General features: G+C 50.7%; 2 protein-coding genes across 3 annotated transcripts; both read left to right on the top strand.

Moving 5' to 3' along the window:
- The first annotated feature begins 182 nt into the window (after positions 1-182).
- On the top strand, positions 183-5,787 carry LOC141116777 (acyl-coenzyme A thioesterase THEM4-like). The gene is made up of 7 exons (XM_073609206.1): positions 183-238; positions 791-888; positions 3,040-3,175; positions 3,363-3,516; positions 3,624-3,734; positions 3,967-4,091; positions 5,353-5,787. Exons 2-7 carry the CDS (start codon positions 796-798, stop codon positions 5,400-5,402), a joined length of 669 nt encoding a protein of 222 aa, XP_073465307.1. The 5' UTR covers positions 183-238; positions 791-795; the 3' UTR covers positions 5,403-5,787.
- Positions 5,788-13,800: 8,013 nt separating this feature from the next.
- Positions 13,801-24,194, top strand: LOC141116776 (acyl-coenzyme A thioesterase THEM4-like). 2 transcript variants are annotated; one of them, XM_073609203.1, is made up of 7 exons: positions 13,801-13,868; positions 15,478-15,557; positions 20,319-20,469; positions 20,712-20,865; positions 20,975-21,085; positions 21,396-21,520; positions 24,055-24,194. In XM_073609203.1, the coding sequence occupies exons 2-7, from the start codon at positions 15,483-15,485 to the stop codon at positions 24,099-24,101; spliced, it is 663 nt and encodes a 220-aa protein (XP_073465304.1). In that variant the 5' UTR covers positions 13,801-13,868; positions 15,478-15,482; the 3' UTR covers positions 24,102-24,194. The 2 variants fall into 2 exon arrangements, with proteins under 2 accessions (XP_073465304.1, XP_073465305.1); XM_073609204.1 differs by lacking the exon at positions 13,801-13,868 and adding an exon at positions 15,143-15,316.
- The last annotated feature ends 1,300 nt before the right edge of the window (positions 24,195-25,494 follow it).

Raw genomic sequence — 25,494 nt, 5'->3', positions numbered from 1 at the left:
CTAGCGGCGACACTGAAACCCGAAAGACCTGTTCCCCTTGGAGAGTAGAGTGGGTCGCAGTGTCACCGCTAGAGGCCGCCCTCTCCTGTGTGTTAGGCTCAGTGTGACGGCCATGTTGTTGTAGCCCAGGCTCCATCAACTCCATGGGGAGGCTTCGGGAAAATGTCTTCTGACACAGGGACAGGTGAGATTAGAGAACAGTCCAGGAGGACATTGCTGAAATTGAAGGGGGCTGGTGGTGAGGAGGTGGACAGGGGGGAGTTATTTATGTCTTATATCTAAAGCAGCAAAAGAACCACAACTCCCAGCAGGCTATGGAGCTTGTGGGCTTTGTTGGGACTTGTAGTTCAGTTCTAGGTGGAGGAGGGGGGGGGTGTACGCAGAGCATGCTGGGATATGTAGTACTCCGGTGTGGGGGAGGGTACACAGGTCATTCTGGGATATGTAGTGCTCCGGTGTGGGGGGAGGGTACACAGGACATGTTGGGATATGTAGTACTCCGGTGTGGGGGAGGGGACACAGGTCGGTGTACCCCGGACGCGGAGCTCCTGATGACTCTTCCTGTATTTGTACCAATCGCATGAACTTTGTACAGCCCCACAGATCGTGTTGGCGATATACCTCTCATCCATGGCAGTGACCTGTGTGTCTGGTAGCCCCTCCCCCCCTCTCTGTGTATAACGATCTCATGTCGTGTCTGTATGGTCACGTGACGTGCACTGGCCCCTCCCCCGATAATGTATAGAATTCCGGTGTCCCCGTCTCATCTCCTTCCTGTCTCCTCTCACAGGCACCATGCTGTACGGAATCTCCAGGATCATCCGGGGCGGCGCTGCCCTCTGCCGCCACACCGCCGCCGCCAGGGTACAGCGTGAACGCCGATACTCTGTGAGTACTCATTGGTCGATCTCGGAAACGAAATGGTAACAAATTTTGCTGAAATTCATTTACGTTCGTTTATCGTTTTCTAACGAATTCCAAATTTTCGGTACGATTTGGATTCGGATCGGTCGAAAAAACAATCGACCGGTTTGAATTCTGTGTGAAGAAATAGCTGGTTGCTAAGGAAGCAGGGTGGGAAGCCAGCCGCTGCGTCCTTGACAACCGATGAGTCATCAGCTGGCAGCGGGCTTCCCCACTGAAAACAAAACAATTCCGGCAATAGAAAAGTAAAAAAAAAAAAATCGGGTCCCCCCCCCTCCCCAATCTATATCAGGCCCTATCCGAGCATGGAGGCCAGGGAAAGCACCCCTCCCCCTCCTCCTGAACCATACCAGGCCACACGCCCTCAACATGGGGGGAGGGGGGTTCTTTGGGGCCTTGTCGATGGGGACTAGGGCCTCTTCCCCACAACCCTGGTCGGTAGTTGTGGGGGTCTTCGGGCGTAGGGCTTATCTGAATCTAGAAGACCCTAGATCCCAGCCCCCCCCCATGTGAATGAGTACCCCTACACCAAAAAAGTGAGTAAAGACACAACACAAGTTTTTGACAAGTTCTTTATTAATAAAATCCAGAATAAAAAACAATGCCCCCCCCCATGTAGATCCATCGTCAATCACGCCGCACCTGAAAAAAAAAAGACCCCTCCGGCCTCATCAAACGCTCCCACCGTCTGACATTTCTTAAATAAGTAGGGGCAGAGTACCCGATGATGTCATCTGGTGACCCCCACCCAGCATGACCTGGTCGGTGATGTCACAGGGGGGCGGGGCCCCCTGGTGACGATGCCTGGTGGCCCTGCCCCTTAGCTATGTAAAAACTGTCAGACATTCGTCAGCGTGGAGCATTCAACAAGGCCGAATATGTACCCCATACTCATTCACATAGGTGGGCAGGGCGGGCTCCTTGTTAAAGGGGGCTTCCAGATTCTGGTAAGCCCCCACAACCACTGGCCAGGGTTGTCAGGAAGAGGCCCTTGTCCCCATCAACATGGGGACAAGGTGCTTCTTCCCCCCCATGTTGAGGGCATGTGGCCTGGTATGGTTAGGAGGGGGGGGCCATTTTGCTGGTACCCCCCACACACACACACACTTTCCTGGCCTGCCGGTATGCATCGGATAAGGGCCGGGAGGGGATTTTGATTTTGTTTAATAAAGAAATTGTCAAAAACGTTGTCATTACCCACTTTTTATACTTTTTTGGGGGAATGTGTAGGGGTATGATGTACCCCATACTCATTCACATAGGTGGGTAATGCGGGATCTGGGGGCCCCCTTGTTAAAGGCAGCTTCCAAATTCTGGTAAGCCCCCACAACCACCTGCCAGGGTTATCGGGAAGAGGCCCTTGTCCCCATCAACATGGTGCTTAGGGTAGGGGCCCTCCCTGCCCCAAAGCGCACCCCCCGCCCCAAAGCAACCCCACAGGTCCGGACCCCCACAACGTTTTTTTTTTCTGGAGGGAGGGGGGTGCCCACGCTGTTTTTTTTCTGGACTGGGGGGGTGCCCACGCAGTTTTTTTTTTGTTTTTTCTGAATTTTCTATTGCCAGTGTTCTTTTGTTTTTACATTTCAGCTTTCAGTGGGGAGGCCCGCTGACAGCCAATGAGTCATCGGTTGCTAAGGACGTGGCGGACAGCTTCCCGACCCGCTCCTTAACAACCAGCTATTTCTTCACACAGAATTCGAATCGGTTGATCGTTTTTTGAAGAATTCAAATTGCTCCGAAAATTTGGAATTCGCTAGAAAATGAGTAAACAAAATTACATTTTTAACTAATCGAAGCTAATTCCGAAACAAAATTAGTAACATTAGAAAAAATAAGTAACATAAAAAATTTTAATGTTCTGCACATATCTAGTGCCGCGCACACACTGTCCGTGGGACGCTGATCACAGTAATCTGCTTCCTATAGGCGTGTCACCGCGCCGAAAACTGTGTTACTATTAAAGGGGGGGAAAATATCATGTCTGATAGATGTGGGGGTGGGGGGCCTGAATATCCACCAAAGACTCCGCCCAAAACTAGAATGTCACCCTTAACACTCCAATCATAGAAAAGCCAAAGCGAAAGCGCAGGTCTGACGTCTCGGTAATATCTTCAGGTGGCCCACCGACCGCGGGACTACGCCCTGCCCAACCCCACCTGGAACCCCGACACCAAGAGACTGTACGAGGAGCTGAGCCGAGACCGGAGCTGGAGGAGACTTCCCTCCTACAACACCACCGCCCACCGAGACGGTGAGCGATCATGTGACCATGGGGGGACGACGACATTAGAGTGTAAGCTTCTCTGGTACAAAGACTGATGTGACCTACGAGGAGTTCGCTCGCAGCAGACCGAGTACAAGAATAATAATAGTGTGTGACTGTGGTGGAGACGACATTAGAGTGTAAGCTCCTCTGGTGATCTCTGACCTCTGTACAGGTATAAGTCCGGAGGGAGACAGGAAAACACGTCTCTTCACCAGGAACCTTGACCAGGATGGAATCGGCTTCGAGTATTGTATGTTCTATAACGAGGCGGAGAAGAGGACGGTCTGCATATTCCAGCCCGGGCCCTATCTAGGCGGCCTCACAGGGTGAGCGTTCTTTTCCTTTTTCGCCAGCCTACCCTAACCAGAATCCTTTAGTTCCTCGGTTCCCTTGTTCTGCTTCCACCTCTCACGTCCCCGTTGCCTTCTTCTAGGTACACACACGGGGGCTGCATCGCCACCATCATAGACGCCACAGTGGGGACAGGAATTGTACACAGCATCGGACCGGCTATGACGGCCAACCTGAACATCGACTATCAGAAGTAAGCAGCCAGGGGGGAGAGAAGGACCTATCTGACACTACATAGTTGTCAGGAGATTGTACAATCCATGGCCGGAGGTGATGGTGGGATGCTGGTGGAGGTGTGGTAGTGACTGGGGAAGAATAATAATATTGGGGAGACTCATGCGGGGAGAGGGGGGGGTTTAGGAATTATTGGTGATATGAAGCTGTGATACCGGAGAGGTGTAATGAGGTTCTCTTTGTGTCCGTAGTCCGATTCCTCTGGGATCTACAGTCATCATAGACAGCCGAGTGGAGAAGGTAGACGGTCGGAAAGTCTACACCAGCTGCCAGGTCCGCAGTCATGATGACGCTGTGCTTCACAATAAGGCCACCGGTGAGGACTACTGCTGGGAAATTTTCATTCTGTAACTTCATTCCTTCCTCTTTTGTCCCTCCTGTCACTCTTCTTCTATCCCTTCTGTGGTTTCTTTTCTGTCGCTCCTGTCATTGCTCCTCTGTCACTCCCCCTCTGCCATTCCTGTTGTTTCTTGTCTGCTGTTCCTGTCACTGCTCCTCTGTCTCTCCTGTCATTGCTCTTTTGTTGCTCCTCTGCCGTTCCTGACATTGCTCCTCTGCCATTCCTGACGTTGCTCCTCTGCCATTCCTGACGTTGCTCCTCTGCCGTTCCTGACGTTGCTCCTCTGCTGTTCCTGACGTTGCTCCTCTGCTGTTCCTGACGTTGCTCCTCTGCCGTTCCTGACGTTGCTCCTCTGCCGTTCCTGACGTTGCTCCTCTTCCGTTCCTGGCGTTGCTCCTCTGCCATTCCTGGCGTTGCTCCTCTCTCCCTCCTCCTCTGCCTTTCCTGGCGTTGCTCCTCTCTCCCTCCTCCTCTGCCTTTCCTGGCGTTGCTCCTCTCTCCCTCCTCCTCTGCCTTTCCTGGCGTTGCTCCTCTCTCCCTCCTCCTCTGCCTTTCCTGGCGTTGCTCCTCTCTCCCTCCTCCTCTGCCATTCCTGGCGTTGCTCCTCTCTCCCTCCTCCTCTGCCTTTCCTGGCGTTGCTCCTCTCTCCCTCCTCCTCTGCCTTTCCTGGCGTTGCTCCTCTCTCCCTCCTCCTCTGCCATTCCTGACGTTGCTCCTCTGCCATTCCTGACGTTGCTCCTCTGCCATTCCTGACGTTGCTCCTCTGCCGTTCCTGACGTTGCTCCTCTGCCGTTCCTGACGTTGCTCCTCTGCTGTTCCTGACGTTGCTCCTCTGCCGTTCCTGACGTTGCTCCTCTGCCGTTCCTGACGTTGCTCCTCTTCCGTTCCTGGCGTTGCTCCTCTGCCATTCCTGGCGTTGCTCCTCTCTCCCTCCTCCTCTGCCTTTCCTGGCATTGCTCCTCTCTCCCTCCTCCTCTGCCTTTCCTGGCGTTGCTCCTCTCTCCCTCCTCCTCTGCCTTTCCTGGCGTTGCTCCTCTCTCCCTCCTCCTCTGCCATTCCTGGTGTTGCTCCTCTGCCTTTCCTCCTCTCTCCCTCCTTCTCTGCCATTCCTGGCGTTGCTCCTCTGCTGTTGCTCCTCTCTTCCTCCTCCTCTGCCTTTCCTGTAGCTCCTTCTCTGTTGCTCCTGTTGTTGTACTGACAATTTACCTTTTTTTTTTTTTTTTTTTTTCTCCTTCAGTTTTGTACATCAAGTTGAAGAAATCAGGAGAATCTGAAGCCCAACTATAAATTGTACATTACAGACACCAGGAAATATTACAGATTCTGTTGGTTGGCCGCTGCACTTTGTACTGTAGTGTATCCTGTCTGTCACTAGAGGGCAGCAGATCCCGGTACCGTAGGACCCCTGGGAGACCTCTTTATAATGTACTCACCTGCTCTTTTTTTTTTTTAAACAGAAAAGTTTTTATTGAACAAATCAGTATTACAATACAGTCAGCTTTCGACAATCAAATCTTGCTTAGTTACAGTGTCAATTTAAAATATCCATATTTAGCATCTTACAACTCTGTACAAAATATAATTTCTACCAATTCTCATCTAGTGACAATTCCCAAGTTTACTCCCATCTAGATCCGGTCCATGACTACTTAAGGGCATACGATCTCTCTCCCCTGGGTGGGCATCAGCCGCCCAGCCTGTATATTAAAATCATTTTTATTTGGCGTGGTCAGGTGCCATCCGGGGGGAGAGGGGGGGACGCCCCCCCCTCCCCCTTCGGACGGGGGGGGGGGATCCATCATCATCCATCATTTGGTCAGGTACAGATAGAGGGTAGAAAGGGGTTTCCCCCCCATTACACTGGAGGCGGGCAGTATCAGTGCCTCCGGGAAATGAGCCTTCATGGCATGTCTCAGCTGCCAGAACCTAAATTCCGAGGTATGGGGAAGGGAAACAGGTTTTTTTTTGCTAGAAAATTACTTAGAACCCCCAAACATTATATATATATTTTTTCTAACACCCTAGAGAATAAAATGGCGGTCATTGCAATACTTTTTTTTTTTTGCACCATATTTGTGCAGCGGTCTTATAAGCGCACTTTTTTTTGGGGGGAAAAAGTTCACTTTTTTGAATAAAAAAAATAAGACAACAGTAAAGTTAGCCCAATTTTTTTTTTTTTTATATTGTGAAATATAATGTTACGCCAAGTAAATTGATACCCAACATGTCACGCTTCAAAATGGCGCCCGCTTGTGGAATGGCGTCAAACTTTTACCCTAAAAAATCTCCATAGGTGACGTTTAAAAAAATTCTACAGGTTGCATGTTTTGCGTTGCAGAGGAGGTCTGGGGCTAGAATGATTGCTCTCGCTTTACCGGTCGCGGCGATACCTCACATGTGTGGTTTGACCACCGTTTTCATATGCAGGCGCTATTCGCGTATGCGTTCGCTTCTGCGCGCGAGCTCGTCGGGACAGGGGGGTTTAAAAAAATTTTTTAATTGTTATTATTTATTTTACATTATTTTATTTATTTTTATACTGTTTTAAAAAAAAATTGTGTCACTTTTATTCCTATTACAAGGAATGTAAATATCCCTTGTAATAGAAAAAAGCATGACAGGACCTCTTAAATATGAGATCTGGGGGTCAAAAAGACCTCAGATCTCATATTTACACTAAAATGCAATAAAAAAAAAAAGTAATTGAAAAAAATGACATTGAAATAAATGTGCCTTTAAGACATATGGGCGGAAGTGACGTTTTCACGTCACTTCCGCCCAGCATTGTCATGGAGACGAGGGGCCGCCATCATACCCTCACTCGTCTCCGGGCACAGAAGGGAGAAGGACGCGATCGCCTCCGCCGCTACCGACGGCTCCAGTAAGCGGCGGAGGGCACCGGATCGCGGCGGGAGGAGGGGGGGGAGCCCTCTCCCGCCACCGATAAAAGTGATCTCGCGGTGAATCCGCCGCAGAGACCACTTTTATCAGAAAGCCTGGCCGCCGCACGAAAACGGGGATACCGGGGTTATGGCAGCTAGCTGCTGCCATAACAACGATATCCGCCGACAAACTTTGGACGTACATCGGCGTGCGGCGGTCCGCAAGTGGGTTAAAGGTGGTTATCCCTCGCCCAGCCCAAAATGATGGGTCCGGGATATCGTTCAAATGGGGTAACGTGGGGTTGCCCCATAATGGGGTGTGTGGGGGTGCGCAGTTCGGCTTGCGGTAAACTGCTCTGGCCTCTTTCCGAACCCTAAGCATCGTTTTCATAGGCACTGTCAGGTCGTGTGGAGCCTTGAGCCCCCTAAATGCGAGGTTGCTCAATGCCGCATAGGACCCCGGTATATCCGCCTCCAGCCTCTTACCGCTGGATTTTTGTCTGGGTTGGGAGGACCACCACCTGACCGTGACCAGGACTGCCTCCCAGTAGTATATGAGGAAGTTGGGCATCGCTAATCCTCCTGCAGGCAGAGGTAGGTACAGTATACGTTTCGCCACTCTGGGTGGTCTCCCCGCCCGCACAAACAAGGTCATTATTCCCCCAAGGCGTTTGAAAAAGGCCCTGGGGGTGTGCGAAGGGGTGTTTCGGAAGAAGTATAAGAATTCAACTGGTATGCCGTCGGGGCCAGGGGTCTTGCCAGATTGGAGTGGTTTTAGGGCCTTCAACAGTTCTTCTACCGAGATAGGCGCATCAAGCGCATCTCGGTACTTCGCTGTCAGGACCGGAATGTCGATAGAGTCTAAATACGAGGTCAACTCGTCCTGTGTGTATGTCGCCTTGGAACTATTAAGGAGACCATAGAAGGAAACAAAGCCCCCATTAATTTCATCGGTGGGAGTAAAGGCGTGCGCCATTTTGGTCTTGTATGTGAGACGCGCGTATCCCTCCCGCCTGCTCCCGTGACAGCCAGGCCAGCAATGTACCCGATCTTTCACCCTGCTCGAAAATGCGCTGTGACTGGGCTGACGTTCTTTTCTGAGTGAGAGAGGTGCGCACACGCATTACCTCACCGGTCAGAGCCTGTAATCTAATGTAATCCTGAGGGTCTCCAGTCCGGATAAATCTGTCCTCCTGTAGGCCCACTTCCCGTTCTGTGCTGGTCAGTTGAGCACGTCTCTCTCTGTGAATCTTGCCTATAATAAGTTGGTATTGCCCCCTAGTATAAGCCTTGAAGGCGTCCCACACCACCAGCGGGGATGCTGAGCCGGGGTTGGTCGCCCAATACTCCCGGAGAGATCCCTGAAACCGACCTTCCTCCGCCTCATCCGACACCCAGAACCTAGAAAGACACCACAACGTGGACTCAGGGGCTGAGGAAAAATCCATGGAAAGGAGCATGTAGAGTACTCTACTCTGCACTGTGCCATCAAATGCTGCCACTGTGCCCATCAAACAATGCCACTGTGCCCATCAAACGCTGCCACTGTGCCCATCAAACACCAATGTGCCCATCAAACGCTGCCACTGTGCCCATCAAACGCTGCCACTGTGCCCATCAAACGCTGCCACTGTGCCCATCAAACACCACTGTGCCCATCAAACACTACTGTGCCCATCAAACGCTGCCACTGTGCCATCAAACGCTGCCACTGTAACATCAATTGCAGTCACTGTGCCCATCAATTGCAGTCACTGTGCCCATCAATTGCAGTCACTGTGCCCATCAAACCCTGCCACTGTGCCCTTTAAACGCTGCCACTGTGCCCATCAAACGCTGCCACTGTAACATCAATTGCAGTCACTGTGCCATCAAACGCTGCCACTGTGCCCATCAAACGCTGCCACTGTGCCCATCAAACGCAGCCACTGTGCCCATCAAACGCTGCCACTGTGCCCATCAAACGCAGCCACTGTGCCCATCAAACGCAGCCACTGTGCCCATCATACGCTGCCACTGTGCCCATCAAATGCAGCCACTGTACCCATCAAACACTGCCACTGTGCCATCAATTGCAGTCACTGTGCCCATCAAACACTGCCACTGTGCCCATCAAACGCTGCCACTGTGCCCATCAAATGCAGCCACTGTACCCATCAAACACTGCCACTGTGCCATCAATTGCAGTCACTGTGCCCATCAAACACTGCCACTGTGCCCATCAAACGCTGCCACTGTGCCCATCAAATGCAGCCACTGTACCCATCAAACACTGCCACTGTGCCATCAATTGCAGTCACTGTGCCCATCAAACACTGCCACTGTGCCCATCAAACCCTGCCACTGTGCCCTTCAAAGGCTGCCACTGTGCCCATCAAACGCTGCCAGTGTCCCCATCGTATGCTGCCAGTGTGCCCATCAAATTCTGCCAGTGTGCCCTTAAATGCCCCCAGTGTGACCCCCGCCTGCTCGTCGTCTGCCCGGCACTTACCCTGACTTGGTGGGGCACTGGGTGACGGCGACGGGCAGGCTCCTCCGTGCGGTCTCCCGGCATCCTCATCTCCCGTCCTCTCCTCCTGATAGGCGTCCAATAGTGGCGACTGTCATTTCAGCCAATCAGGTGACAGGTAACAGACCCGAGCACCTGATTGGCGGAGAGGCGGTTTAGTGTTAGGAAAGCGAATATTCATTCGCTTTTCTAACACAGCTGAGTGACCTGTGAGCGCCCAGCATGGCGCTCGCAGGTCACCTTTTTTGATGCCTATGGTTCCAATCAGGTGCTTCAAAAACACTCCCCGCCGCTGTAATTCAGGCACCCGAAAAGGGTCCGGGCGCCTTGAATAGGGGGTGGCAGCGGCGGCCATAGATAGACAGATTGATGCAATGCACAAATCTATCGGTGATAGAAGGGGGTGGCAGGAGAGAGGGGGCGGTGCTTGTGCGGCCTTAATGCACGGGCCGCCACTGCTATGGGGGGCCACACCGCTCCCGAAGCCGTCAGTCAGCACTGCTCATCAGTACGCTCGATGTGTTATCCTCCCGGGGCTGATTTACTAACCATGTAACCTTTTTATACAGCTCTGTTATTTTTTACTCTTCCCACTGACTGTATTAATAATCGTTTATTTTTATTGTATGTAAATTTTATGTAAAGTGAATAAATACAGAAAATATTTCACAGCATTTCAATTGTTGCAAATACCTATATTGTATCTTCTTGACTGAGGTCACATGACCGTCCTCCTCCTCCTGCACACCGCACTGTCCGATAGGTGGGCGGAGCAAAGTGGTAACATGTGACACATGTTGCCTGTAGGCACCATTGCAGTCAGGGCTGGTGCTACCACTGAGCAAAATAGGCAGCCGCCTGGGGGCGCTCTGCTGCCTAGGGCGCCCGGCCACTGGTGTTCCTACTCTGTTCTCTCTGCAGCAAACAACTAAGTCTCAGCATCAGTAACCGCTGCTTTGTTCGTACAGTGTCAGAGGCGCGGCGGCGGTGGAGGAATGTGTCTGTGCCCCGACTCCTGAATGAATGGAAGCAAGCAAACATTCATTGATGGGCGCTGGTGAGGCTGCATTTGATGGGCGCTGGTGAGGCTGCATTTGATGGCGCTGGTGAGGCTGCATTTGATGGGCTCTGGTGAGGCTGCATTTGATGGGCCCTGGTGAGGCTGCATTTGATGGGCTCTGGTGAGCTGCATTTGATGGGCCCTGGTGAGGCTGCATTTGATGGGCGCTGGTGAGGATGCATTTGATGGGCTCTGGTGAGGCTGCATTTGATGGGCGCTGGTGAGGCTGCATTTGATGGGCGCTGGTGAGGCTGCATTTGATGGGCGCTGGTGAGGCTGCATTTGATGGGCGCTGGTGAGGCTGCATTTGATGGGCGCTGGTGAGGCTGCATTTGATGGGCGCTGGTGAGGCTGCATTTGATGGGCGCTGGTGAGGCTGCATTTGATGGGCGCTGGTGAGGCTGCATTTGATGGGCTCTGGTGAGGCTGCATTTGATGGGCTCTGGTGAGGCTGCATTTGATGGGCGCTGGTGAGGCTGCATTTGATGGGCGCTGGTGAGGCTGCATTTGATGGGCGCTGGTGAGGCTGCATTTGATGGGCCCTGGTGAGGCTGCATTTGATGGGCGCTGGTGAGGATGCATTTGATGGGCTCTGGTGAGGCTGCATTTGATGGGCGCTGGTGAGGCTGCATTTGATGGGCGCTGGTGAGGCTGCATTTGATGGGCGCTGGTGAGGCTGCATTTGATGGGCGCTGGTGAGGCTGCATTTGATGGGGGCTGGTCAGGCTGCATTTGATGGGCTCTGGTGAGGCTGCATTTGATGGGCTCTGGTGAGGCTGCATTTGATGGGCGCTGGTGAGGCTGCATTTGATGGGTGCTTCATTAAAAAGGGTGGAGTATACATGGACAAGGTAAAGGGGGTGGTGCCAAGGGGGGCGGCGACATGAGGTTTCACCTAGGGTGTCAAAAATCCTTGCACCAATCCTGAATGCAGTGTTACCCGTCCTTGCCACCGGGGGGCCCCACAGAGCCGATTGGCGCCCTTGCAGTCACATGGACTCATTGTTAAGAAAATAACATATAAAAGATTAAAATATCACTTAAAAATGACAAAACAAATCATAGAAATAATTCTTTATTTACAGTAATTGCCAATATATTGCTGCTGCTTCATCCTTCACATGCACAGAGAAGTAGGGACATCGGGGGGCTTCAGCTTCTGTCAATCACTCGCTTGGAAGAGGGTGGGAGCGGGGGTGTGGCTTGGCACTGCAGATATTCATATCTCTGGATGCTGTATAAGGAGGCTTGTCTATAATGGCATTCAGGAGCACATGTGCAAAGGTGGCTCCGTGGGACCCTGGAAGGGGGATGGAGCCACTGGAAAACAGCAACCAAGGAAAAGGTGAATTTTGAGACATGGAAATGAAAGCAATGGCAGACCTGGTAAGTGCTGAGATCTGCAATATATGTGATTTTTTTAAGGTTTAATAAAAAATCATAAATACCACACAAAAACACTTCAGAGCCACAACCCCACATCCCCCCCCATCCCTAAATCACCAATTATATCAGTGTGTATTATCGGAGAAACGATAACCAGAAATATTCTATTATGTGATAAAAATACAGGAAAAGTCGTCAGGAGCTCCGTATCAATTCCCCTCCCCGAACACTACATATCCCAGCATGCCCAGTGTACCCTCCCCTCCCCCACACCAGAGCACTACAAGTCCCAGGAGAACCAGATCTGAACTACAAGTCCCAGGAGAACCAGAACTGAACTACAAGTCCCAGGAGAACCAGAACTGAACTACAAGTCCCAGGAGAACCAGAGATGAACTACAAGTCCCAGGAGAACCAGAACTGAACTACAAGTCCCAGGAGAACCAGAGATGAACTACAAGTCCCAGGAGAACCAGAACTGAACTACAAGTCCCAGGAGAACCAGAGATGAACTACAAGTCCCAGGAGAACCAGATCTGAACTACAAGTCCCAGGAGTACCAGAACTGAACTACAAGTCCCAGGAGAACCAGAGATGAACTACAAGTCCCAGGAGAACCAGAACTGAACTACAAGTCCCAGGAGAACCAGAGATGAACTACAAGTCCCAGGAGAACCAGAGCTGAACTACAAGTCCCAGGAGAACCAGAGATGAACTACAAGTCCCAGGAGAACCAGAGCTGAACTACAAGTCCCAGGAGAACCAGAACTGAACTACAAGTCCCAGGAGAACCAGAGATGAACTACAAGTCCCAGGAGAACCAGAACTGAACTACAAGTCCCAGGAGAACCAGAACTGAACTACAAGTCCCAGGAGAACCAGAGCACTACAAGTCCCAGGAGAACCAGAACTGAACTACAAGTCCCAGGAGAACCAGAACTGAACTACAAGTCCCAGGAGAACCAGAGATGAACTACAAGTCCCAGGAGAACCAGAACCGAACTACAAGTCCCAGGAGAACCAGAGCACTACAAGTCCCAGGAGAACCAGAACTGAACTACAAGTCCCAGGAGAACCAGAACTGAACTACAAGTCCCAGGAGAACCAGAGATGAACTACAAGTCCCAGGAGAACCAGAACCGAACTACAAGTCCCAGGAGAACCAGAACCGAACTACAAGTCCCAGGAGAACCAGAGATGAACTACAAGTCCCAGGAGTACCAGAGATGAACTACAAGTCCCAGGAGAACCAGAACTGAACTACAAGTCCCAGGAGAACCAGAGATGAACTACAAGTCCCAGGAGAACCGGAACTGAACTACAAGTCCCAGGAGAACCGGAACCGAACTACAAGTCCCAGGAGAACCGGAACCGAACTACAAGTCCCAGGAGAACCAGAGATGAACTACAAGTCCCAGGAGAACCAGAGATGAACTACAAGTCCCAGGAGTACCAGAGATGAACTACAAGTCCCAGGAGAACCAGAACTGAACTACAAGTCCCAGGAGAACCAGAGATGAATGAAAAGCTCGCCCTGATCCCCTCCCCCCTCAGTCCCAGCAATGTCCTTCCAGGATTATCTGTCCCTGTGTCCAGAGACATTTTCCTGAAGTCTCTGCTAGAAATGAAAGGGCTGGGGCTACAACAACATGGCCGCCACACAGTGTGCGACATACAAAAGAGCGCGGCCTCTGGTGGTGACACTGCGACACCGGTGTTCGGTTTCATTGCCACCACTAGAGGCCGCATTCTTCTTTATGTTCTATACAGTGTGGCGGCCATGTTGTTGTAGCCCCGGCTCCCTCATCTCCAGGGGAAGGCTTCGGAAATATGTCTCCGGACACAGAGACAGGTGTGAGCGGGATATTTCCTGTAATGAGCGGATAAGGAGGACATTGGAGGGACTGGCAGGATAGGTGAGGAGGGGCCCAGGGCGAGCTCTTCATTCATATACAGCAACAGGGGAACTACAACTCCCAGCAGGCAATGGGCTGGACTTTGGAGCTTGTGGGCCAGCACTAGCCTGGCTGAGACTTGTGGTTCATCTCTGGTACTCCTGGGACTTGTAGTTCAGTTCTGGTTCTCCTGGGACTTGTAGTTCATCTCTGGTTCTCCTGGGACTTGTAGTTCAGTTCCGGTACTCCTGGGACTTGTAGTTCAGTTCCGGTTCTCCTGGGACTTGTAGTTCAGTTCTGGTTCTCCTGGGACTTGTAGTTCAGTTCCGGTTCTCCTGGGACTTGTAGTTCAGTTCCGGTTCTCCTGGGACTTGTAGTTCAGTTCTGGTTCTCCTGGGACTTGTAGTTCAGTTCCGGTTCTCCTGGGACTTGTAGTTCAGTTCCGGTTCTCCTGGGACTTGTATTTCAGTTCTGGTTCTCCTGGGACTTGTAGTTCAGTTCCGGTTCTCCTGGGACTTGTAGTTCAGTTCCGGTTCTCCTGGGACTTGTATTTCAGTTCTGGTTCTCCTGGGACTTGTAGTTCAGTTCTGGTTCTCCTGGGACTTGTAGTTCAGTTCCGGTTCTCCTGGGACTTGTAGTTCATCTCTGGTACTCCTGGGACTTGTAGTTCAGTTCTGGTTCTCCTGGGACTTGTAGTTCAGTTCCGGTTCTCCTGGGACTTGTAGTTCAGTTCTGGTTCTCCTGGGACTTGTAGTTCATCTCTGGTTCTCCTGGGACTTGTAGTTCAGCTCTGGTTCTCCTGGGACTTGTAGTTCAGCTCTGGTTCTCCTGGGACTTGTAGTTCAGTTCCGGTTCTCCTGGGACTTGTAGTTCAGTTCCGGTACTCCTGGGACTTGTAGTTCGGTTCCGGTTCTCCTGGGACTTGTAGTTCGGTTCCGGTTCTCCTGGGACTTGTAGTTCGGTTCCGGTTCTCCTGGGACTTGTAGTTCAGTTCCGGTTCTCCTGGGACTTGTAGTTCATCTCTGGTTCTCCTGGGACTTGTAGTTCAGTTCTGGTTCTCCTGGGACTTGTAGTTCATCTCTGGTACTCCTGGGACTTGTAGTTCATCTCTGGTTCTCCTGGGACTTGTAGTTCGGTTCTGGTTCTCCTGGGACTTGTAGTTCGGTTCTGGTTCTCCTGGGACTTGTAGTTCATCTCTGGTTCTCCTGGGACTTGTAGTTCAGTTCTGGTTCTCCTGGGACTTGTAGTTCAGTTCTGGTTCTCCTGGGACTTGTAGTTCAGTTCTGGTTCTCCTGGGACTTGTAGTGCTCTGGTGTGGGGGAGGGTACACTGGGCATGCTGGGATATGTAGTGTTCGGGGGAGGGGAATTGATGCGGACCTCCTGATGAAGCTTCCTGTATTGGTATCAACAGATGAACTTTGTACAGCTCCACAGACTGTGTCGGCGATATACCTCTCCTCCACGACGGTGACCTGTGTGTCTGGTAGCCCCTCCCCCCCTCTCTGTATTAAGGTCTCATGTCCTCTCTGTATGGTCATGTGATGTGTGCTGGCCCCTCCCCTCCCCCCGATAATGTATAGAATTCCGGTGTCCCCGTCTCATCTCCTTCCTGTCTCCTCTCCTCACAGGCACCATGCTGCACGGAATCTCCAGGATCATCCGGGGTCACCGCACCACCGCTGGGGCGCACAGCGATCGCCGCTTCTCCGTGAGTACTGATTGGTGGGTGATGGGACTAACCCGTCGCTGTGTCCCCAGTGGGGGGGAGGGGCATTTCATCTGTTGTCCCTCCATGAGCCTGCGCACCCCCCCCCCACACACACACACACACACAAACACACACACACACACACCACACACACACAGGAGCCGGTACGACAGCGCTGTAAGGCGCCGCACACACACACTGACCCCAGGACAGAGATCACATGTCATAAATCTGCCCCCCCCCTCGCCCTGGTGTACAATGGGTGAGAGATATGGGGGATCTCCATGGGATAAGTGGAGATATCGGCAACTCCAACACTTTGTAGACTCTCCCAAAACCCCTTCACTCCAGTAAAGAGCTTACCCCCCCCCCATGGGAAAGTTTGTTGGGGGGGGGGGAATAAGGGGCCATTGAATATCATATATATATATATATATATATATATATATGATGTTGATCTCCTCTCCAGGCTTGGAGCCGATCCTCTTCTTCGAGAATTAGATCAAACGATACCACAGCGAACAAAACATAAAATCATGGACTGTGTACACTCGACGTCAATAGAGAATGAAGGAAATGAACTATAAATTATTAACGAAATGGTACTATGTCCCAACAAAACCTCACCAGATAAACCCAGAGATATCACCGCTATGCCGGGGGAAATGCGGATTGGAGGGCACACATGCCCACCTATGGTGGCAGTGCACCAAGATCCGATTTTTTTTGGAAATAGATATTGAAAATGATTAAAAAGATCACCGGGGTCAGAGGTTGTGCAGGATTCCCTGGCAATGTTTGTTCCATGCTACCGGGGAGCCGAGGAAGAAATATAGAACGGCGGTAGTACCATGTCTATTAAATGCGGCAAAGGCTCCAATACCGAGACGATGGAAAATGAAATGAGGCCCCCCCCCGTCAATTAAGGATCGCTTTTAGAGAAGTAGATAAAATCAGACTGCTGGGAAGAATTGATATCTCTACAAAATGACTCTAGACAAAGATTCCATAGAATCTCTGGAAAGAATGGCTGGGCTTTAACCACTTCCATACCGGGCCTATTCTGGCACTCAGGACCATTTTTAAGGCAGGGCAAAAGGGGCAGATGCCCTGGGCCCCATCGTTATTGTGGGGCCCAAAGCAGCTGCCTCATACTTGCCAACTATCCTGATTAAAATCCCTTATCCCTTGAAGTTTTAGTCCCGTGCTGTGTCCCGATATCTCAGTGTGAAGTTCTGTTACTAATACTGCTCTACATGATTCAGAATTTGCCACAGTGTACTGCCTCCTAACTAATCCCACACAACCCCCTCCCCACTGCCACTGATCCCAACGCCCCCTCTCGCAGCACTGCCACTGATCCCAGGATTCCTAGGAGTTTTCTGTCTATTGATGGGTCCCCTCACCTCCCCAGTCCATGGTGTGCAAGCGGTGAGGAGATGATGTGCTGTAACCTCTAGCAACCAATCATTGAGCGGTAAGGATATGCAGTTACCTCTAGGAACCAATCAGTGAGCAGTAATAATGTGCAGTAACCTCTAGCAACCAATCAGTGAGTGGTATAGATGTCCAGTAACCTCTAGCAACCAAGCAGTGAGCAGTATTGATGTACAGTAATCTCTAGCAACCAATAAACAAGCAGAAGTCATGTGCTGTAACCTCTAGAAAATAAACAGTGAGCCATAATGTGTGTTGTAACCTCTAGCAACCAGTCAGTGAGCGGTAATGATACACTGTAACCTCTGGCAACCAATCGCAGTCGTTGCCTGATCTCATTCAGTAAACTGATTTTGAGTCTAGCTGCTATTTATTGTATGTCTCAAAGCATGTGGAGAGCGAAATTGCATGTAGGGGGGCCCAAGAAAATGTTTGCTCGGGGTCCAATTAATTTGCACAACAATTTTTCCAAACGTGTTTTTTTTTTTGGAAAAATGATTTAAAAAAATAACAAAACAGTAAAGTTAGGCCAATTTTTTTTATATATATTGTGAAAGATGATGTTACGCCGAGTAAATAGATACCCAACATAACGTGACGCTTTAACCACTTGCTTACCGGGCACTTGAAGCCCCCTTCCTGCCCAGACCAATTTTCAGCTTTTAGCGCTGCCACTCTTTGAACAACAATTGCGCAGTCATAACAACGATAAGACAAAGAACATAACAAAGGATAGAGCTTTCTTTTGGTGATATTTGATCACCTCTGGGATTTTTAATTTTTTGTTAAAAAAAATTAAAAAAGACAGATTAAAAAAAAATACAAAACCGTTTTATATTTTGTTAATAAATTTTGCAAACAGGTAATTTTTTCTCCTTCATTGATGTACGCAGATGAGGCTGCACTGATGAGCACCGATAAGGCTGCACTGATGAGCACCGATAAGGCCGCACTGGTGGGGACTGATGGGCACCGATAAGGCGGCACTGATAGGCTGCACTGATGGGCACTGATAAGGCTGCACTGATGGGCACCGATAAGGCTGCACTGATGGGCACTGATAGGCTGCACTGATAAGGCTGCACTGATGGGCACCGATAAGGCTACACTGATGGGCACCGATAAGGCGGCAGTGATAGGCTGCACTGATGGGCACCGATAAGGCTGCACTGATGGGCACTGATAGGCTGCACTGATAAGGCTGCACTGATGGGCACAGATAAGGCTGCACTGATGGGCACTGATAAGGCTGCACTGATGGGCACTGATAAGGCGGCACTGATAGGCTGCACTGATGGGCACCGATAAGGCTGCACTGATGGGCACTGATAGGCTGCACTGATGGGAACCGATAAGGCTGCACCGATGGGCACCGATAAGGCTGTACTGATGGGCACCGATAAGGCTGTACTGATGGGCACTGATAAGGCTGTACTGATGGGCACCGATAAGGCTGCACTGATGGGCACTGATAGGCTGCACTGATGGGAACCGATAAGGCTGCACCGATGGGCACCGATAAGGCTGTACTGATGGGCACCGATAAGGCTGTACTGATGGGCACTGATAAGGCTGTACTGATGGGCACCGATAAGGCTGTACTGATGGGCACCGATAAGGCTGCACTGATGGGCACCGATAAGGCTGTACTGATGGGTACCGATAAGGCTGTACTGATGGGCACTGATAAGGCGGCACTGATGGGAACTGGTAAGGCTGCACCGATAAGGCTGCACTGATAAGGCTGTACTGATGGGCACCGATAAGGCTACACTGATGGGCACCGATAAGGCGGCAGTGATAGGCTGCACTGATGGGCACCGATAAGGCTGCACTGATGGGCACTGATAGGCTGCACTGATAAGGCTGCACTGATGGGCACAGATAAGGCTGCACTGATGGGCACTGATAGGCTGCACTGATAAGGCTGCACTGATGGGCACTGATAAGGCGGCACTGATAGGCTGCACTGATGGGCACCGATAAGGCTGCACTGATGGGCACTGATAGGCTGCACTGATAAGGCTGCACTGATGGGAACCGATAAGGCTGCACCGATGGGCACCGATAAGGCTGTACTGATGGGCACCGATAAGGCTGTACTGATGGGCACTGATAAGGCTGTACTGATGGGCACCGATAAGGCTGCACTGATGGGCACCGATAAGGCTGCACTGATGGGCACCGATAAGGCTGCACTGATGGGCACTGATAGGCTGCACTGATAAGGCTGCACTGATGGGCACAGATAAGGCTGCACTGATGGGCACTGATAGGCTGCACTGATAAGGCTGCACTGATGGGCACTGATAAGGCGGCACTGATAGGCTGCACTGATGGGCACCGATAAGGCTGCACTGATGGGCACTGATAGGCTGCACTGATAAGGCTGCACTGATGGGAACCGATAAGGCTGCACCGATGGGCACCGATAAGGCTGTACTGATGGGCACCGATAAGGCTGTACTGATGGGCACTGATAAGGCTGTACTGATGGGCACCGATAAGGCTGCACTGATGGGCACCGATAAGGCTGCACTGATGGGCACCGATAAGGCTGCACTGATGGGCACCGATAAGGCTGTACTGATGGGCACCGATAAGGCTGCACTGATGGGCACCGATAAGGCTGTACTGATGGGCACTGATAAGGCGGCACTGATGGGAACTGGTAAGGCTGCACCGATAAGGCTGCACTGATAAGGCTGTACTGATGGGCACTGATAAGGCTGGGCATTAATAGGTGGCACTGATGGGCACATCCCCCCATTGTTCCACCCCCTTATAAAATGATCAATTTAAAAATGCATTATAGAAGCACTGAGATAATAGGTTTGGGAATTTTATGGATGAGTTTTTTTTTCTCACTACCTCCCCCCCCCCCCTTCCTCTGCCCCCCTTTTTCCCTTCTTTACCCTCACCCCCCCTCTCCCCCTCCTATATCCCCCCCCCCCCCCCCACTGTTTTGTTTCTGTATCTCATTTCCTTCTTTTAGGCAGGAATGGTATAGATTGTAGGAGTCGGATGCAGGGAGTGGAAATTATAGAGTAGAAGTTTACATTTCAGGAATGTTCAATGTTAATTGATAAATGTAATGTGTTCTGTAAATATGTAATGTATATGATTGTACTTTTATAGGATGAGATTTGGAACTTTCTTTTTGAAACTGAAACTTCTCTTTGTAAAGTGTTGTCCTTTTATTTTTTCTTAAAAACAATAAAAAGAGTTGAAACACATAAATCTGCCCCCCACCCCCCAACTATTATAGGGGAAGACTGATGATCTAGAACACATAACAAGAGAGCGTCTCTCTGATATCCACAGGCCGCCCCCTGCTGTGCGAACCAGGAACCGCGGGACTACGCCCTGCCCAACCCCACCTGGAGCCCCGACACCAAGAGACTGTACGAGGGGCTGAGCCGAGACCGGAGCTGGAGGAGACTTCCCTCCTACAACACCACCGTCCACCGAGATGGTGAGAGATCATGTGACCATGGGGGGACGACGACATTAGAGTGTAAGCTCCTCTGTACAGAGACTGATGTGACTGTGGGGGGAGGGGACATTAGAGTGTAAGCTCCTCTGTACAGAGACTGATGTGACTGTGGGGGGAGGGGACATTAGAGTGTAAGCTCCTCTGTACATAGACTGATGTGACTGTGGGGGGAGGGGACATTAGAGTGTAAGCTCCTCTGGTGACCTCTGACCTCTATACAGGTATAAGTCCGGAGGCAGACAGGAAAACTCGTTTCTTCACCAGGAACCTTGACCAGGATGGAGTCGGCATTGAGTATTGTATGTTCTATAACGAGGCGGAGAAGAGGACAATCTGCATATTCCAGCCCGGGCCCTATACGGAGGGCCCCCCAGGGTGAGCATTCATTTCTTTATTTTTTTTCTCCAGTCTGTCCTACCCAGAATCCTCTCGGTTTCTTGGCCATCTTGTTCTGCCTCCACCTCTCCCCTTTTTCCTTCTCTAGGCACGCACACGGAGGTTGCATCGCCGCCATCATAGATGAGGCCGCGGGGACGTTAATTGAATACAGCAGCGGACCAGCTTGGACGGCCAACCTGAACATCAACTATCGGAAGTAAGTGGGAGGAGCTACCTGACCAAATTTACTTTGATTGGAGGAAGGCTTTCACACTTGCATAGCTGTCCTGAGATTGTATGATCAGATTGTAATGTGTGTGGCCAGCATTTGACTTTATCAGCCATATCAAGTAAAATAAGAAATGGAGGGAAGTCACATTCAAGGTCCCTCTGGACCTCTTCGGAAATCCTGAAGATGATGGTGATGGGGGGGGGGAGTGACCGGAGAACAATGGCGATATTGGGAAGAATTTAGGAATTATTGATGATATCGGAGAGGTGTAATGAGGTTCTCTTTGTGTCCGTAGTCCGATTCCTCTGGGATCTACAGTCATCATAGATAGCCGAGTGGAGAAGGTAGACGGACGCAAAATCTACATCAGCTGCCGGGTCCGCAGTCATGATGACGCTGTGCTGTACAACGAGGCCACCGGTGAGGACTACTGGCAAATCTTCATTCTGTAACTCCATTCCTTCCTTCTCTGCTACTCCTGTTATTATTCCTGTCTCTCCTCTTCTGTCCCTCCTCTTCTGTCCCTCCTCCTCTTCTGTCCCTCCTCTTCTGTCCCTCCTCTTCTGTCCCTCCTCTTCTGTCCCTCCTCTTCTGTCCCTCCTGTCCCTTCTCTTCTGTCCCTCCTGTCCCTCCTCTTCTGTCCCTCCTGTCCCTCCTCTTCTGTCCCTCCTGTCCCTCCTCTTCTGTCCCTCCTGTCCCTCCTTTTCTGTCTCTTCTGCCCTCCTCTTCTGTCCCTCCTCTTCTGTCCCTCCTGTCCCTCTGCTTCTGTCCCTCCTCTTCTGTCCTTCCTCTTCTGTCCCTCCTCTTCTGTCGCTCCTCTTTTTTTCTCTTCTGTCCCTCCTCTTTTGTCCCTCCTCTTTTGTCCCTCCTCTTTTGTCCCTCCTCTTCTGTCCCTCCTCTTCTGTCCCTCCTCTTCTGTCCCTCCTCTTCTGTCCCTCCTCTTTTTTTCTCTTCTGTCTCTTCTGCCCCTCCTCTTCTGTCTCTTCTGCCCCTCCTCTTCTGTCTCTTCTGCCCCTCCTCTTCTGTCTCTTCTGCCCCTCCTCTTCTGTCTCTTCTGCCTGTCCCTCCGCTTCTGTCCCTCCTCTTCTGTCCTTCCTGTACCTCCTCTTCTGCCCCTCCTCTTCTGTCCCTTCTGTCACTCCTCTTCTGTCCCTCCTCTTTTTTTCTCTTCTGTCCCTCCTCTTCTGTCTCTTCTGCCCCTCCTCTTCTGTCCCTCCTGTCCCTCTGCTTCTGTCACTCCTCTTCTGTCCCTCTGCTTCTGTCCCTCTTCTTCTGTCCCTCTTCTTCTGTCCCTCTTCTTCTGTCCCTCTTCTTCTGTCCCTCTGCTTCTGTCCCTCTGCTTCTGTCCCTCTTCTTCTGTCCCTCCTCTTCTGTCCCTCCTCTTTTTTTTCTCTTCTGTCCCTCCTCTTCTGTCTCTTCTGCCCCTCCTCTTCTGTCCCTCTGCTTCTGTCCCTCCTCTTCTGTCCCTCCTGTCCCTCTGCTTCTGTCCCTCCTCTTCTGTCCCTCCTCTTCTGTCTCTCCTCTTCTGTCCCTCCTCTTTTTTTCTCTTCTGTCTCTTCTGCCCCTCCTCTTCTGTCTCTTCTGCCCCTCCTCTTCTGCCCCTCCTCTTCTGCCCCTCCTCTTCTGTCCCTCCTCTTCTGTCCCTCCTCTTCTGTCCCTCCTGTCCCTCTGCTTCTGTCCCTCCTCTTCTGCCCCTCCTCTTCTGTCCCTCCTCCTCTTCTGTCCCTCTTTTTTTTTCTTCTGTCCCTCCTCTTCTGTCCTTCCTCTTCTGTCGCTCCTCTTTTTTTCTCTTCTGTCCCTCCTCTTTTGTCCCTCCTCTTTTGTCCCTCCTCTTCTGTCCCTCCTGTCACTCCTCTTCTGTCATTCCTCTTTTGTCTCTTCTGTCACTCTCTCATGGTTATGCAATAGAGTTTGTCGATCAGCATACCTGTCTCCATGTGTTCATCTCTAGAGACCAGCTGACCTTCACCTGACTGCTTTTATAACCTCTCCTCTAAGCATGGCCCCACCCCAGGCCCTATCAGGGAACCCTGTATTAACCTGTGCACTGCAAGCCAGCAGTGCTGATCAACCACTGTGTGTTATCCTCTGTGTGTACTTGTTTCCTACATCTGATTCCTGTTACCGACTTTGGCCTGTTCTTAACTATTCCTGTCTGCTCGTGACCCTGACCTTTGGCGTGTTCCCGACCATCCCTGTTTGCCTGTGACCCTGAACTTTGGCGTGTACTCTCTTGTCCTTGTCTGCTTGTGGCCCCGACCTTGGCTTGTCCCTTACTTTCCCTGTTGTTCCAGCCTACTGCCTCCTTCCTCTTCTCCTGTAGTCTACCATGAGCGTGAGCTGTGAGACCCTGGGGGCCGCGACCTGGAGCCAGACTGCAGCGCAGTCCATCCTTACCATTAAAGGCTCTGGTGAACACCTGCTGGCTCTTAGACTCCACGCCCTGGGGAATCTATGCTCTAGCTCCCAGTGGGATCTGAGTCAGTGATCCAGTAGACCTGCTTCCTGGACCTCCCAGGGTTCAGTCCGCAGCAGTCAGCCGTAGGGTCCACTACCTTGCGGTGCACTTCTGATCCCAACGGTGTGCATCTGTCACCCAGCCTCTAGGTGACCTGACACACTCCTCTTTTGTCTCTTCTGTCACTCCTCTTTTGTCTCTTCTGTCACTCCTCTTTTGTCTCTTCTGTCACTCCTGTCATTGCTCCTCTGATATTTTGGCCACTCCTCTTGCCCTCCTGATACTCCTCCTGTCTCCTTCCTCTCATTGCTCCTCTGTCACTCCTCTGATTGCTCCTCTGTCGCTCCCCCCATTTCTCCTCTGTCGCTCCCCCCATTTCTCCTCTGTTGCTCCTCTCATTGCTCCTCGTTCTTCTGTCCCTCCTGTCATTGTTGTTCTTTCACTCCAGTACTGATTAATTCTTTTTTTTTTTTTTTTTCCTCCCTCGCCCTTTCAGCTTTGTTCATCACAGTCAAGTCGGAAGGACTTCAAGCCAAACTATAAATTGCTGTATATTACAGACATCAGGAAATCTTCCTAATTCCATTGGTTGGCACCTGTACTTTGTACTGTAATGTATCCCGTCTGTCACTAGAGGGCGGCAGATCCTTGGTTGTAGGATTCCTGGGATACCTGCTCTTTATAATGTACTCACGATCTCTCAGAGCAATGGTTCTGCACTGTAGACCAGTGGTCCCCGCCACGGGGGCCCCCTCAGGGTCCAATAACCTCAAACGTGCCTACTTCAATATAAACTCTAATTCAGTATGGGTGCCGCACCGCTCCCCGAAACCAACAGCCAGCACTTCCGAACAGGAACCTCGTCAGTACACTCGATGTGTTATCCTCCTGTCAGGGATATCGATCGCCTTCACCCAGCAGCAGAGATGACCAGATCATTGTAGCTGCACTCAGGAAACTGTAACCAGACTGTGTATAATTAAAGTAAGATTTATTAATAATGAAATTAAAAAAACATCCAAGCACCAGCAAGCTGAACGCATAGCAAACGTGAAGATAAAAGCGAATTATAAACCTGGTAAGAAAAATTCCTAACTAACCAAGTGACAGGAAAACCTGACCAACAAACTATAATACAATATACAGTGCCTTGCCAAAGTATTCACCCCCTTGGCTTTTTACCTATTTTGTTACATTACAGCCTTTAGTTCAATGTTTTTTTTTAAATCTGAATGATATGTGATGGATCAGAACACAATAGTCTCAGTTGGTGAAAATTAGAAAAATATATACATAAAACTATTTTTCAGAAATAAAAAACTGATAATTGGCATGTGCGTATGTATTCACCCCCTTTGTTATGAAGCCCATAAAAAGCTCCGGTGCAACCAATTACCTTCAGAAGTCACATAATTAGTGAAATGATGTCCACCTGTGTGCAATCTAGGTGTCACATGATCTGTCATTACATGTACACACCTCTTTGAAAGGCCCCAGAGGCGGCAACACCTAAGCAAGAGGCATCACTAACCAAACACTGCCATGAAGACCAAGGAACTCTCCAAACACGTAAGGGACAATGTTGTTGAGAAGTACAAGTCAGGGTTAGGTTATAAAAAAAAATATCCAAATCTTTGATGATCCCTAGGAGCACCATCAAATCTATCATAACCTAAATGGAAAGAACATGGCACAACAGCAAACCTTGCCAAGAGACGGCCGCACACCAAAACTCACGGACCGGGCAAGGAGGGCATTAATCAGAGAGGCAGCACAGAGACCTAAGGTAACCCCGGAGGAGCTGCAGAGTTCCACAGCAGAGACTGGGAGTATCTGTACATAGGACGGCAATAAGCCGTACGCTCCATAGAGTTGGGCTTTATGGCAGAGTGAATGCCAGAAGAAAGCCATTACTTTCAGCAAAAAACAAAATGGC

This window comes from Aquarana catesbeiana, linkage group LG13 (genome assembly GCF_042186555.1).
Source record: "Aquarana catesbeiana isolate 2022-GZ linkage group LG13, ASM4218655v1, whole genome shotgun sequence".
NCBI lineage: Eukaryota > Metazoa > Chordata > Amphibia > Anura > Ranidae > Aquarana > Aquarana catesbeiana.
This window is presented reverse-complemented; position numbering and strand designations above follow the sequence as displayed.

What these genes read in the sequence shown, in the direction of transcription:
- LOC141116777 (XM_073609206.1), top strand. Translation starts at nt 796, where the DNA reads ATGCTGTACGGAATCTCCAGGATCATCCGGGGCGGCGCTGCCCTCTGC. An exon ending in AGCGTGAACGCCGATACTCT is followed by an intron (nt 889 to 3,039) that starts GTGAGTACTCAT and finishes TAATATCTTCAG; the next exon opens with GTGGCCCACCGACCGCGGGA. An exon ending in TATCTAGGCGGCCTCACAGG is followed by an intron (nt 3,517 to 3,623) that starts GTGAGCGTTCTT and finishes GCCTTCTTCTAG; the next exon opens with GTACACACACGGGGGCTGCA.
- LOC141116776 (XM_073609203.1), top strand. Translation starts at nt 15,483, where the DNA reads ATGCTGCACGGAATCTCCAGGATCATCCGGGGTCACCGCACCACCGCT. An exon ending in ACAGCGATCGCCGCTTCTCC is followed by an intron (nt 15,558 to 20,318) that starts GTGAGTACTGAT and finishes TGATATCCACAG; the next exon opens with GCCGCCCCCTGCTGTGCGAA. An exon ending in GCTGTACAACGAGGCCACCG is followed by an intron (nt 21,521 to 24,054) that starts GTGAGGACTACT and finishes TCGCCCTTTCAG; the next exon opens with CTTTGTTCATCACAGTCAAG.